This window comes from Helianthus annuus, chromosome 2, assembly GCF_002127325.2.
Source record: "Helianthus annuus cultivar XRQ/B chromosome 2, HanXRQr2.0-SUNRISE, whole genome shotgun sequence".
NCBI classification, from domain to species: domain Eukaryota; kingdom Viridiplantae; phylum Streptophyta; class Magnoliopsida; order Asterales; family Asteraceae; genus Helianthus; species Helianthus annuus.
In genome coordinates this window covers 173,024,389-173,038,734 of record NC_035434.2, presented here as the reverse complement: position 1 = coordinate 173,038,734, position 14,346 = coordinate 173,024,389, and the positions used below count along the sequence as shown (strand labels likewise).

The window sequence follows — 14,346 nt, the reverse complement described above, 5'->3', positions numbered from 1 at the left end:
ACCTCCTGAACTTGGAAATGTTCATCCAACCTTTCACGTGTCCAATCTCAAGAGGTATTTAGCTGATGAAAACCTCCACATACCACTTGACGAAATTCGTGTTGATAAAACACTGAAATTTGTTGAGAAACCGGTAGAAATCATGCAACGTGAAGTCAAGTGGCTTAAACGCAAGCGCATTCCTTTGGTCAAGGTTCGCTGGGAATCTAAATGTGGACCCGAGTTTACTTGGGAACGTGAAGATCAAATGAAGGCGAAATATCCACATCTTTTTCCACGAGTTTCCTCTAAATAAATTTCGGGACGAAATTTCCACAAGTAGGGGAGACTGTAACATTTGTGCTCGAAATCATTATGAACAGTTCAATTATCAATAAAACAATGTTATTTGATCCCAATGTTTGTTTGGTTGTGTTTTACATTTTTCATGTTTTGACTTTTGTTCGATTTTAAACTCTACATCGCTTTCTGGAGAATTATACGCAAACTGGTGCGTAAACATACTCAGTTTAATGCGACAAATACTCCGGAACATCAACATATACTCAACATACCTTAAATAACCTTTACATAACTTAGAAATAAGTTTTGAAGGCTTTGGTATGGCAAAAACAAGTTAATTCGCTTACAGGGACTAAACTTGACAAACTGCGAAAGAATGTCGATTTGAACTGTAACAAACATTCCGGAACATGTCCATAAGTTAAACATACCATAAATATCCTTTACATAGCTTAGAAATAGGCTTTGAGGGGTTTTGTATGTTAAAACAAACTTTTGGATCATTCAGGGGCTAAAAGTGTCAAAAAGTGCACAAATTTGCACTTTCGCGCATAACTTACGTTCTGAATACATCCGGACATCCAAAAATTTATGTAAGCATCCTAATATTATGCCATAGTTTTTGGCATGAGAAAAATCCATTCGTCGCGTCATTTGGATCGTTTTTCGCGCTTATGCGCATTCCGTCGTAATTAACCGAACATCGCGATCGTACGGCCAAACGAACCAACATCCGACATATTTTTGAGCATGTTTCATGTCCACAATGTTTACGCATCATTTTAGGGCCTTAAAGTTGGCTTTACGGGCCTTAGAAGTGTCGGAAATGGCTTAAACCTGCAACAGGGACCAAAACTGCCAATTCTGAAAGTTTGTGCAGATCAGACATAGCCAGGCGGCCCGCTTGGGTTTTGCATGTCTGCTGACGCGGGCCGCGTGGCCCCCGCAGATGCAGAAACTTGTTTTCCTTGCAAAACTTGGCCTTTCAAACACACCAAAGGGCAATGCCCTTTCACAATCTGTAGAGTTAAGATCATTATAAGCCACCACAACATCTTGACAAGTGTATGGATGAGATCATGGCACGATATTCAAGAAACGATCCTAACGGCTTTACTTTTCCTATAAATACCCCCCCATTTGTGTTAAAACCCACAAAACTGATCAAAGAGCTCTAAGTTGATGCCATTGCTTCATACCTGAGCTCCTGGATCAAGTTTAGCTTTCGGGGACCATTCGTAAGTGTTCTTTCGTTCTTTTAATCGCTTTCTAGTGCTAAAGTCAAACTTTGTTTGACTTTCTGCGTTGACCAGCCTATGGTCAACACGAAGTTCATTGGAACTTCATAACGTGAGCGTGATCACGATGGTTATAGTCCATGGCGACTATACCTACTGATTACCACGTTATCTAGGCTCAGTGACGAGTCGTAGTTTCGGCCAAAATGCGCATTCTTGCGTATTTTGTAACCAAACTACTCGTAAGCATCAAAGCCGGTTGTTTTGATGCCAAACCTGTTTTCTAAACTTAGTTAAGCATGTTCTAACATGCTTAGCTCGTCATTTTTAGTATAGTGCTTATATAGGGTCGTAAGGTAAGCGATCTAAACCATCGTTTATACTTTCGAACCCGACCCATTTGGTCGATCATTAGGATCCGACCAAACAAATTAGGTGACCATAGCTGTAACCTTCCGAGGTTATACCTTATGGCCACGATGTTAGGCGTTCCAAATGCGTTCTACGCGAACGACGCGTTAAGGTAGCATAAGCTACCTAAACGGGTCGTAATGGGTCGCAAGCACTTAGGTTAGGTTTCATTTTAGTATGTAGGCTTTGTTAAAACATATTTCACGAGTCTCCATACTCGTTTGGTTTACGAACCCGCATACTATCCGATCCTTCCGATTTTGGTCCGGTATATTAACATAGCTACCTACTAGGTGCCGTTTGATATTCCGTGATCTCTAGCATTGTGTGATTATTACACAAGAACTTCAAAGCAATCTCAGGTGAGTACATAGAACCCATCTTTTACATGTTTTCGAGGAGTCAATGTGAGTACATTGAACCCCTCTTTTACTGTTTTCCAAACTGTTTTGGGGTGAAACACATGTGCCTACTTGTTACTTTCGTGCTTTCCTGTTTTCACATCATATACTTGCTATGCTCATTAGTACACTATTAGTACATGATTTACATTTCATTGTTTTGCTATGTATGTTTACTTACCATACTTAGTACATTGATTTATGTTACATTTTCTGCTATGTATGTTGACTGAGCATGCTAGCACATTGATTTACATGACTTTTATGCTATGTATGCCCATTGTGTGCGTACTTAGTACAATTATTCATCACATGCCTACATTTTGGTATGACATTTGGTTTGTTTAAATTATACAATGTACATTCATTAACACCGATCATGCCGCCCGTTAGTAGGTAGTGGTACCATAGGACTTGACAACTCCCATTCCTGAAATCCTGGGTTTGTTTGGATTGGAAGGAATGACCGAATTCGATATACATAACTTAGATAAACCTTTAATTTGTTCAAGGGTTTATCGCCACAGTCTCAAGGCTTGGATGTATGCATTTTCACAATACCGCATAAGTGTTTGTATCAGTATAGCATGCATTGTTCCACAAAACATAACGTTGATTTAAACCATGTTTTACTTCAATACCTTGTTTTGTGCATTTTACATATGGTTTAGTTGATACATCTCACTTACCATACAAGATATATTTTGGGTACACATTACATGATCTACATTAAACATAAACATTTTGACATTGATATACATACTTGGTGGTTTACATTGAACATAGACATTTCGATATGGTTTACACAATAACACTTGACAATTGGTTTATACATGAACAATTTACATGGTGGTTGGTTTGGGTAAATGGTTTGAGTAACGTGGCGTATGTAATATGGTACAAACATGGTGGATACGCCGCTGGTACTTCCTATATATAAATGCTTGTATAATATTACATATCTTAGCGTTATCTAAATCATTTTAGTTTAGACATATTACGTTTTACACAAATAACATATTCTTCACAAGACATTATTTTCACAAACAACTTATCTTATACAAACTCATTTTACTAGGTTATTCATTTAACCTTACACTTCATTTATACATATCATCTGATCTTATCGTTTTTCATACGATTTACAAAACAAAACAAATTACAAGGTTCATGACTGACTGTTATTAAACATTTTCTTTAAACTCAAGTCATGAATCCCATTTTCACAAAACCTATGTATCTCACAGGCATTTTTATGCTGACGTACCTACTTTCACATGTGTTTTCAGGAGCTATCGCTTAGGATGACGATTGTGACACTAGGGCGGACATGTGCCTTAGAGACTAAAAGTGAAGATAGACTAGTTTAATTATGTTCTGAACACTTCATTTCCTGTTTTGAAACAATGTAACACTCGTGTTTAATAAATAAAATGTAACTTTAATTTCCATGGTTATGAAACAACTAATTCTGTCCCAACACTCCCCGGCGTTTCCGCCGCGGTTGCATGTTATACGCGGCCGGGGTGTGACATATACGGGGTATATTTAGGGTGTTTTAAGGGTTTTTAGGAGGGTTGTTATACATGACGAGAAATTTTATATCTTCGCGTTTTTCTTTTAGAGATATCATTTTATCGAACAACGCTTAGATACTTTTCTTGATCTCGATCATTTGTTGTTACTACTCTCCGACGTGAGAATAAGTATTTGCTTGAGAGCAAGGTATGTGTTTAAGTATTATGTGAGAGAGAGCAGATTATCGTTACCTCAGACCTGGTTCGGGATGGGTATTTATAGCCGAAGAACGAAGAAGGAGAGCCAAGAGGCTAGACTGACACCGTGTAGCCTTTTTGTAGGTGTGTCAAGAGCGCAGGTCACGGAGGCGTTGGACGCATCCGGAGGTGATGCCACATCCTGCTGCGGCTGTCAGTTCGTCTGCCAGCTTTTCATGCATGTGGGCTGGGCAGTTGATCGCTGTCAGTGCTCGGACAGACCACTTGCTAGTTTGGTCACTGAAGTCAAAGTGTCAGTTCCACTTGTATCGACAATAGGATGCGGTTTTGGACCGCATCGCTTTGTGCGGTAACCGCAGTGATTACCGCATCCCTTGTTGTGACGAAAACACCCTTTTTCATAAACAAGGTGAGTATTCTCATCATTTCCCGAGTGGGAAAACAATCCGGGTTCGTGCGTGCTCGCACGAACATTGGTGAATCCTTGCCGATAGGGGTAATGAGCCGGGTGATGGTCACTTACGGCCAAACTCGGTGCAAGATTTGGAACCATACCCCTTCAGACAACATATGCTATCTTTGTAGTTATGATTGGCTAACCCATCCATGATCAACCAACCACAAGTGTAAGGTTTGTGTTAGAAATGCGTGTTCAAGATGTACAAGAATAAATAAACTACACTCAAGTCTGACAGATACAACTACAAACACATTATCAAATAACAACCAAATTTGTTCTATATGTTTATGTATACCAAATTTGTTCTATATGTGTTTTGTTCTACTAGTGTCATACCCGTGCTTTGCGGTGGAAACTTAAGGTAATCCACAATAATTGTTTAAATAGTTATAGATATTGTAGGAAATGGGTGCCTCATCACAGATCAATTGATCAAGGACTTATTGTCATCTCTGAGAAATGTAATTGCTTAAATTTCTTGAGGTATGAATTTGTGAGAGAAACCCAATTTACAAAATATGTTGAAAGTGAGGAGTTGATAAAAGGGTTTAAATGGAAACAATAATGGGTTTAAATGGAAAAAAGAAATTTGATAATAGTTGGACGAAAATTTTAAAAATCAAAGCATTTAACCGTAAATATTTACATTTTTCATCAATAAAATCTATATAAAATTTTTAAAAACTATTAAACAGGTTAGCGATTTATTGATGTAACTCGGCCAGTTCATATATATAATTAATTTCCATTTAAAAAAAAAAACAGGTAGCCCACTTATTAAACGGTTCGTATTCAGGTTGTTTGGGTTGACTTGTTTAATAAAACAAGTCGTGTTAGCTGACTTAAAACCTCTTTTTGTGTCGTTCACTCGTATACGTTCCGGTGATTTGGTTAAACTTGCAGATTTGATCCCTCATTAAAAGTAGTTATATGTTCGGTCCCTCATTGTAGCATGTATTCTTTAATATGTTAAATTCGGTTTGAAACCGGCTCCAATCCAAATCGATTTGCTATGGTTTTCTTTAGAAACTGGTCCGGGCTGATCTGGTTTTTATTTTGTCGGGTTGATCCGCACCGGTTTTAAAATCCATCCAATTTAGCCCAAAGACCGGTTTTGTGCTCCTCTAGTGATATGTCGAGAAAGAAAAAGAAAGGGAACTTTGATTTTAATAATCTCAACTTTGACTTAATTGTCGGGATTAATCCCAACTCGGAAAATGCTTACAAACAGTCCCAACATTAAAACACATTTTTCTCCGACAATATCATACTAACTGAAAGTTAACCCGTTGGTTTTTTTATCACATGTTTAACGTTAGGATTGCCTGTAAACATTTCCTAAGTTTGGAAAATATGTTTAAAGTTAGGATTGCATGTAAACATTCCTAAGTTTGGACTAATCTCAGCCAACGTGGCAAAGTTAGATTATTAATAATATCAAATATCAAATTTCCAAAAAGAAAAGGACAAAAGGAACTTTAACAGTTGGGCCAAAATAATATTGGGTTACAGTTGCTCAGTCCATTTGGGCTGAATGCCTGGTTTAGTAGAGCCCAGTTCCAAGTTTTATTTTATTTTATTTTAAACATGTTGGGCTCATCAAAATATTCACCTGCGTGTGTTTATTTGAGTTTTGACCTACTAGCCAATTATCAACTCACAATTCACATAAAAACTTTAGGCTGATAACCACGAGAATTGGTTTTATAGTATAGTTTTAATAATAAGTTAACATTTATTTTCTTAGATCTACTAATTAATTAGTTTTCACAACACATCCAAGGGTTTATTATCATATAAATAAACTCATGACTCACCCGGTATGATTTTCGCGATAATCAATATTTAAAAATTTTCATTGTAGTTAAGACGTTTCAATACGCTTATTTAATTTTGTATATATTTAAGGTGTAAGGTAAATGTGTTTCTTCTCACTTGGTTGAGGTAAATGTGTTTCTTCTCACTTGGAAAATATGTTTAAAGTTAGGATTGCGTGTAAACATTCCCTAAGTTTGGACTAATCTCAGCCAACGTGGCAAAGTTAGATTATTAATAATATCAAATATCCAATTTCCAAAAAAAAAAATAGACAAAAGGAACTTTATCTGGTGGGCCAAAATAATATTGGGCTACAGTTGCTCAGTCCATTTGGGCTGAATGCGTGGTTTAGTAGAGCCCAGTTCCAAGTTTTATTTTATTTTATTTTAAACATGTTGGGCTCGTCAAAATTTTTCATGTGCGTGTGTTTATTTGAGTTTTGACCTACTAGCCAATTAGCAACTCACAATTCACATAAAAACTTTAGGCTGATAACCACGAGAATTGGTTTTATAGTATAGTTTTAATAATAAGTTAACGTTTATTTTCTTAGACCTAGTAATTAATTAGTTTTCACTAGGGCTGCAAACGAACCAAACGTTCGGCGAACAGTTCGTGAACCGTTCGGCGGGAAGTTCGTTTGTGTTCGTTCGTTTATTAAACAAACGAACACGAACAACAAATTTCGTTCGTTTAGTTAAATGAACAAACATGAACAGAGGTCGTGTTCATTCGTTTATGTTCGTGAACGTTCGGTAATGTGTTCGTTTGTGTTCGATAGTTCATTGGTGTTTTTAGTTTTTATATTTATTTAAATACTTCAAAATTCGGACAAATTAAATATCTAATAAGTGTCAGCGTATTATATATTCTGTTCATGTTCGATTGTTCGTTTCGTTTGTTTCCATTTGTGTTCATGAACATTAGTTTGTGCTCATTTGTGTTCGTCAACGTTCGTTTTTGTTCTTTGCCTAAAATTAACAAACAAACACAAACGAAAACGAACAAATTCATTTCCTTAACAAACGATCACGAACATAAAATCTCGTTCGATAAGTGTTCATGAACGGTTTGCGAACGCATATATTTCTTAACAAACAAACACGAACAAGGTCTTGTTCGTGTTCGTGTTCGTTTGGTTCGTTTGCAGCCCTAGTTTTCACAACACATCCAAGGGTTTTTTATCATATAAATAAAATCATGATTCAACCGGTATGATTTTCACGATAATCAATATTTATTTTTTTTATTGTAGTTAAGACGTTTGAATACACTTATTTAATTTTGTAAATATTTATGGTTGAGGGTTCAAATACCATGGAAAAATTTAAGAAAGTTTAAAGACTGTATGAGTTAGCGGTTCTAGAAAATCAACAAACAGAAAACTGGTCCCTAATTGGGTCACAAGTCTTCACATAGTTATTTGTTGGGGTGTTCGAGCTCGAGTTTTAAGCTCCTCGGTTTTGACTAATTTTTCACTCAAACCGAACTACGTTCAAAATGATTAATACCAAATCAAATCAACGACTAAATTTGAATTCGGTTCTGTTTTGGTTTAACCTGAGAAAACCGAAATTCATTGGTTGGTGTTTTTGGGTTCTTCAACTCTAAGAAAACTCAAAAGCAAGCATCTTCACAAAGATCAGAATTTCCTCACAATAGAACTATAAACACACAAAGATTTCCATGAGGATAAAGGCGGAGTGTCCGAGTTCTTGTAACTGTGCACCAAAATCTGTTCGGGCATTCTAGCACCTTTGAACGAAGCCATTGACTCAAGCTCAGCCATGTCCTGAACCGTAAGCTTGACACTAAGTGCTCCGAGATTCTGGTTCAGGTTTTCGATCTTGGTTGTACCAGGGATTGGACCTACATCATCTCCTTGGTGCATGACCCAAGCTAGTGCCAACTGTGACGGGGTGCACCCCTTTCGTTGTGCCATTTCATTGACTCGCTCATATACAAGTTTATTGTGGTCAAAGTTCTCGCCTTGCAGCCTTGGTATAATCTTTGACATATAAAAAGATAATGATTAGGATTAACAAAACGAACAAATGGTCCATTACGATTTGTGTCAACTTGACCCGATCCAAACCAACCCAGAAAACACCTTTCTATATTATATCGAAAATATTAAATAATAGAGAATCCTATTACCTTTCTTAAATCATTATCGGCCAAATTGTCCATCACCTTCGGACCCGATGCAAAGAACCCGCTACCCAATGGAGCAAACGGAACGATTCCAATTCCTAATTCTCTGCAAACGATAACCAGATAGATCGATTTAGACAACATTAGCATTACAATATGGCTAATTACGGGTTACCTACTTACCTGCAAGTAGGAATAACCTCTTCTTCTGCATCTCTAGTCCACAAAGACCACTCCAGCTGTACGGCTGTGATTGGATGAACAGCATGCGCTCTTCTAATGGTTGCTGGACCGGCCTCGGATAAACCAATGTACTTTATTTTACCTTCTTCAACAAGCTTCTTCAACTCTCCCATCTATGAAACAAATTGTTAAATAACTATTCCTAACTAACTAACTAACTAACTAACTACAACAGTTTGACTTTTATATTTGACAGATTTTGACTCTCTAAATTGACTAAATTTCTTGATTACATAATTCCAACATGATCAGAATACTGCAATTATTCAATCCATTCAACCTGATTATTACAAATTTTATAAAAAAAAAGTGAGATAAGAGACTAACTGTGATTTCGATAGGGACTTTTGTATCGATGCGATGAACATAGTAAAGATCAATGTAATCAACATCAAGCTGCTTCAAACTCGCTTCACAACAAGCCCTAACGTACTCCGGTTCACCATGGATTTCCACCTCACCCATTCTCTCCCCATATTTGATCCCAAATTTTGTAGCCAGTTGAACATCCTCTCTTTTCACCCCCTTCAATGCCTGTACCAATCATGCATTCACACACAAAATTAGTCAAATGTCACACAAGGGGCGGCAAATTCTTGACGCTACCCGAACATGAAAATGACTGATTTTAGGTCGACTAACACGACCCGTTTCAAACGGGTCATGTTCGGCTTGACCCGTTTTAAAAAAGTCTCGCTCTGGGTTGACCAGTTAACCCATTAAGGTTTTTTGTAATTAAAATTTTATTTTGTTTTTTTTATATGGTTAGTCAAAATAACGTTAGTTTCGTCACACTGCTTAACAACTCGCTTACAATGCGTCAACATGTTTGACTCACTTTGAAAAAAAGGGTTAAACAGGTCATATTCGGGTTCACCCGAATTCATGTGTGTGTATTAGTATTGAAACTTTGACACGAATAATAATATGAATCGTGTTCCGGTGGCACATTTCAACCCGTCAAATCGCAGTCTCGTCAAATCGCATTCACACACAAAAAATCAGTCCAATATCACCAAGTGGCATCAACTATCGACACTACCCAAACATGAAAATAGCAGATTTTTGGTTGACTAACATGACCTATTTCAAATGGGTTGTGTTTGGGTTGACCCGTATGAAAAACGGGTTGACCCGTTAACCTGATTAACTTTGACTCTTCAGGGTTCTCACAGAAGCAGTCTCTCCATCATGGGTTGACCTGTATGAAAAACGGGTTGACCCGTTAACCTTACTTTAACTTTGCTATTGGTGGGATTTAATGAGTATGATGATGACGATTTCAACACGCAAACCCGTAACCCGCTAACCTACGATTGACACACCTAATAAATGATAGAAATCAGAGTAAAGAGCAACTAATAACTGACCTTGCCGACGAGAATTTCATTGGTGTGAGGTCCGTAGACGTCGGAAGTATCGAGGTGAGTGACGCCGGAGTTAACGGCATGATGGATGAGTGTGATCATATCTTGTTCAGGTTTTGCAGGTCCATAGCCTCCAGACATGCCCATACAGCCTAATCCAATGGCGGATACCTCTAGCCCCTCTGATCCCAGCTTAATTTTCTTCATATCCCACACTTTTTTCAGCGTATGTTAATTGTTATTGATCTGAACAATGAAATGGTGGTTGATTGGAAGATTGTAAGCAAGAGAATTGAGTGATCGGCATGCAACGGTTGTCGTTGAAAAGCAGAATAAAATATTCTTCAATATATGCGGCTGCCGACGAACACCCACTTGTTAAGTTGTTTCCTTTTTTTTTTTCTTTTTTTTTTCGAGGATTTGTTTTTCCATGATTTATTGTGAAGAATTCAGGGATGAGCATATGATACTCGGTATCAGTATCGAATTTTTCATACCGGTTTTCTTTTGTTACCGAATCGGCGAATCGGTATACATTTTTTGGTATTTTTCGATACCGGTATGCTCCGGTACCGTTATTTAACAGAGTTTTACCCTGTATCGTACACTACCATATCGAACATTTTCGGTATCGTTATTTTCGATACCGGAAAATTCGATACCGGCACCGCTCTCATCCCTAGTGGAAATGGATATAATTGGGTGGTTTCAATGGTAGCACGATAACACCACAGTGGTCCATCAGTGATCCTAATATGTAGTTCAAAACAAAAAAAAAAATCTTTTTTTTTAAATTCTAGAAACCTTTGTTTTATCAAATTCCCAAACCGGCTCGGTTTATAAACCGACCCGTTTATTTAGTTCAGTCTCAAACTGGTTAGACCTAAACCAATCGGGTTAACAACCGGGTTTAAAGCTGAAAACCTCAACCCACCTAAACCAATTTAGATCGGGTTCAAAACTGATTTTATATCAATTTTGATAGACAGGTACAACGCTGTTAGGGTTGGAACCGATTCTCAACACAAAAGTCCTAAACTTGTACCAAACCGCTGAGTCAAGTTGGAATATTTCTTTGTGTTTGATACTATTAAGACCGGTTTGAACCGCTAATCACCGTCCAGATAGAAAATTACTCAGCTAATATATACAAATTTACCAAGACATCGAGTTGAGACATTAAATTTGAGGACACTAGCTTCAAGCTTAAGCTTATACTAGTTTTTTTATATCGCGCGTTGCCGCAAAACCTTGATTTAGTTTATCATCGTACCATTTTATGATACCAAATAAATATTTTATTTTGAGTACAACTTCGTTTTTAACAAAACTTATAACGGAATGTTAGGGAAAGAAATCAAGTACAACTACGTACTTCAGTTTTTAGAAAAAAAAGTTATAAACATAAATTATTAAAGAAGTATCAAATTAATGGATAAATTAATATATGTTCAAAAAGAAAAAAACAATTATTAAAAAAAGGTAAAGGAAATATATGTTTTAAAAAAAGCAAAATATGTTATTAAAAGTAAATATAATAATAAACTATTATAATATATTAAATAATAAAAAAATAAAAATTATATATTATTATAAAAATAAAATTACTATTCATACAAATTTACGAAGACATTGAGTTGAGATGACACTAGCTTCAAGCTTAAATTTATATATACAAATTGACCCAACACGGTGTGTATTTAATTTTAATTTAAGGGGGATTGGCCTGTAATAATCTCACCTAGACCTTATTGGCCATTAATAATTCCACATCATAATATATTCCCCCCATCAGTCCCACCTTTCACCTACTTTTTTTACAATGGTCCCGCGCTAAAAAACTTAACAGATTTTTGGGGCTTTTGATCAGATCGATGATACGAGTCCATTGATGTAAAACTTCCTTCGAAATGGTGCTCCAAGTGACTTGATTTTGGTTAATTGGAAATTTAAAAACCTGAATTGAAGTGTCGTTTTCATCGTTTGGAGCACTGTTTCGAGGCAAGTTTTACATCAATTGACTCGTATCGTCGTTCTATTAAAAAGCCCTAAAAAATCTATTTGTAATTTGGAAAAAAGCATAACTCCAATAAGTTTTTTTAACGGGGGACAATTGTAGGAAAAATAGGTGAAAGGTGGGACTAGTGGAGGGAATATTATGAGGTGGGATTATTAATGGTCAGTAAGGTCTAGGTAGGATTATTACAGGCCAATTTCCCTTAATTTAAATCTTATTGAAGTTTTATTTTGTTTACGGCTAAATATTTTACTATTAGTACATATTGTAATTTTTAAATATCAGAATTTAAAATTTTGTTTACTTTTACAAGAATCTAAAAATAATATATTCTTTATAAATTAGTTATAACGAGTTGACACTAATCCATATGTTGTTGGGGATGTTGATTATAAATGTCTTTAGCATCAATATTAGAGATGTTATCTCATCAAAGCCTATTAACGCTACAAACAAATCTAAAAACTTTAAAGCAATCTATCAGACATTTGGCCAATATTTGTCTGTCGCGATACGGCGGGGGACTAGATTTATATAAATATTAAGTTTGTTGTCATTGAGTTACATCCATTAGGTTAGATAAATGAGCTACAAGGCTACAGCTGATTACCACCACCACCACTGGCACAGACACCTGATGTGTGTAAAATGCAACATATAAATTACATCAATTGAGGCATAAAACTAACATTTTTTTAGTACTAACGTTGGAAAAGGTGTTCTTTTATCTTCCTTTTGTATTTTCAGAACTAAATGAGCGTAAATGAACAAAAGGAACATATATGCAACAAAATCTAACATAAATACAAGAAAAGGAATAAATGTGGCATGCCCGACCCCTCGACAGCATCTTCCCAAGCAAAAACAAGAAAACAGAAGGCTGACCACGGCCCCGTGCCCAGCGGACACGGGCGTGGCCAAGTGTCTGCAGAAAAGACAAAGTTGTAGAGATTTCTATTCCCAGCACGGGGACGTGCCCAGCTCAACACGAGTCATGGTAAACGCTAAGATCCGCAGAATCCAAGCAAATCTTGATAGTACAGATACACTTCTGCACACGGGGTCGTGCCCAGTGGACACGGGGGCGTGTGGAGCTAATGCAGACAAATTGCAATTAATGAAGAAAGAGAAAGAGGATGGACACGGGGCCGTGTCCGGGCTTCCGTGCAGGCTATAAATAGAGGTGCTTGGTTCACTTCAAAGGCATCCCTTGGCAAACCACCTCTCTCCCACTTCACCCACACTCCACCACCACTACAACCCACTTCCACCACCATCATCCATCATAGAGTGTGTGTAGTAGTCTCGGGATCCAAGATTGATAGTAAGAGTTCTTGACAATTAAAGGCCATGTTTGCCTAAGTCTCTTACATCACTTGGTGAAGACAAGCATTTAGTGTAATACTTTTGATTTTTAATCTTTTCGCACTTTTTATTTGGTTTTGTATTAATAACTTTAATAACTAGTTTCTTATGTTGAAGGTGAAACTTCCTTATCATTTGTCCGTGGTGTCTTGGCATTATTTTACTGTCTATATAAAATTAAAGATTTTCACCATTCATATCTCTACGGTCTATATAGAGATATGTTGAATACCTGTTCGGGGGGGGGGGGGTTTAAGGGAATGGTTTGGTAAGGTTCTTGCCTTGTTTAGTGTATAGATCTTACAAAGACCTAGGTCAAGCTTATTAGGACCTCCTTCAATACCCGCTGGTATTGGATGGCGGGGGTGCCAATGGCTTGATCCCCTCATATGTAAACTACTATTAAAACATTAACCCGGCTACTTGGGATTGTATCCCTGCTGACTTAAACCACTTAGCCGAGGGTAACGTCACCTTCAAAAGAGGGGCCTACCACATTGCACATTAATAACTTAATTAATTATCTTTCAATATTCCGAACCATTAGGATTGTATCATTGCTAACTCATACTGGGTTGAGGGTAACGTCACCTTCAAAAGAAGGGCCTACTACTATAACTAAGATAATCTCTTAAAAAGTGCAAAAGTGCGGAAATTATCAAAGGTTACACTAAAGGCGAGTCGGATCCAAGTGATTCATCTTTTCTATCTGTTTTTACTTTTATTTTATTTTTTCAGCATTTATAGTTTTTAATTTTCATGTTTAAAACTTTTTCTAAATTTTTGATTTGATTAAACGTTGAGGATAAACCGGTATTAAGAGCTCCTGTGTCCTTGGACAACCTCGGTATCTT

The 14,346-nt window shown here is 36.9% G+C and overlaps 1 protein-coding gene across 1 annotated transcript; it reads right to left on the bottom strand.

Annotated features, from left to right (window-relative positions):
- Positions 1-7,836: 7,836 nt before the first annotated feature.
- Positions 7,837-10,502, bottom strand: LOC110927259 (auxin-induced protein PCNT115). The gene is made up of 5 exons (XM_022170915.2): positions 10,114-10,502; positions 9,071-9,277; positions 8,684-8,856; positions 8,504-8,606; positions 7,837-8,354 (listed from the first exon to the last, which is right to left on the bottom strand). The coding sequence occupies exons 1-5, from the start codon at positions 10,315-10,317 to the stop codon at positions 7,989-7,991; spliced, it is 1,053 nt and encodes a 350-aa protein (XP_022026607.1). The 5' UTR covers positions 10,318-10,502; the 3' UTR covers positions 7,837-7,988.
- Between the last annotated feature and the right edge of the window lie 3,844 nt (positions 10,503-14,346).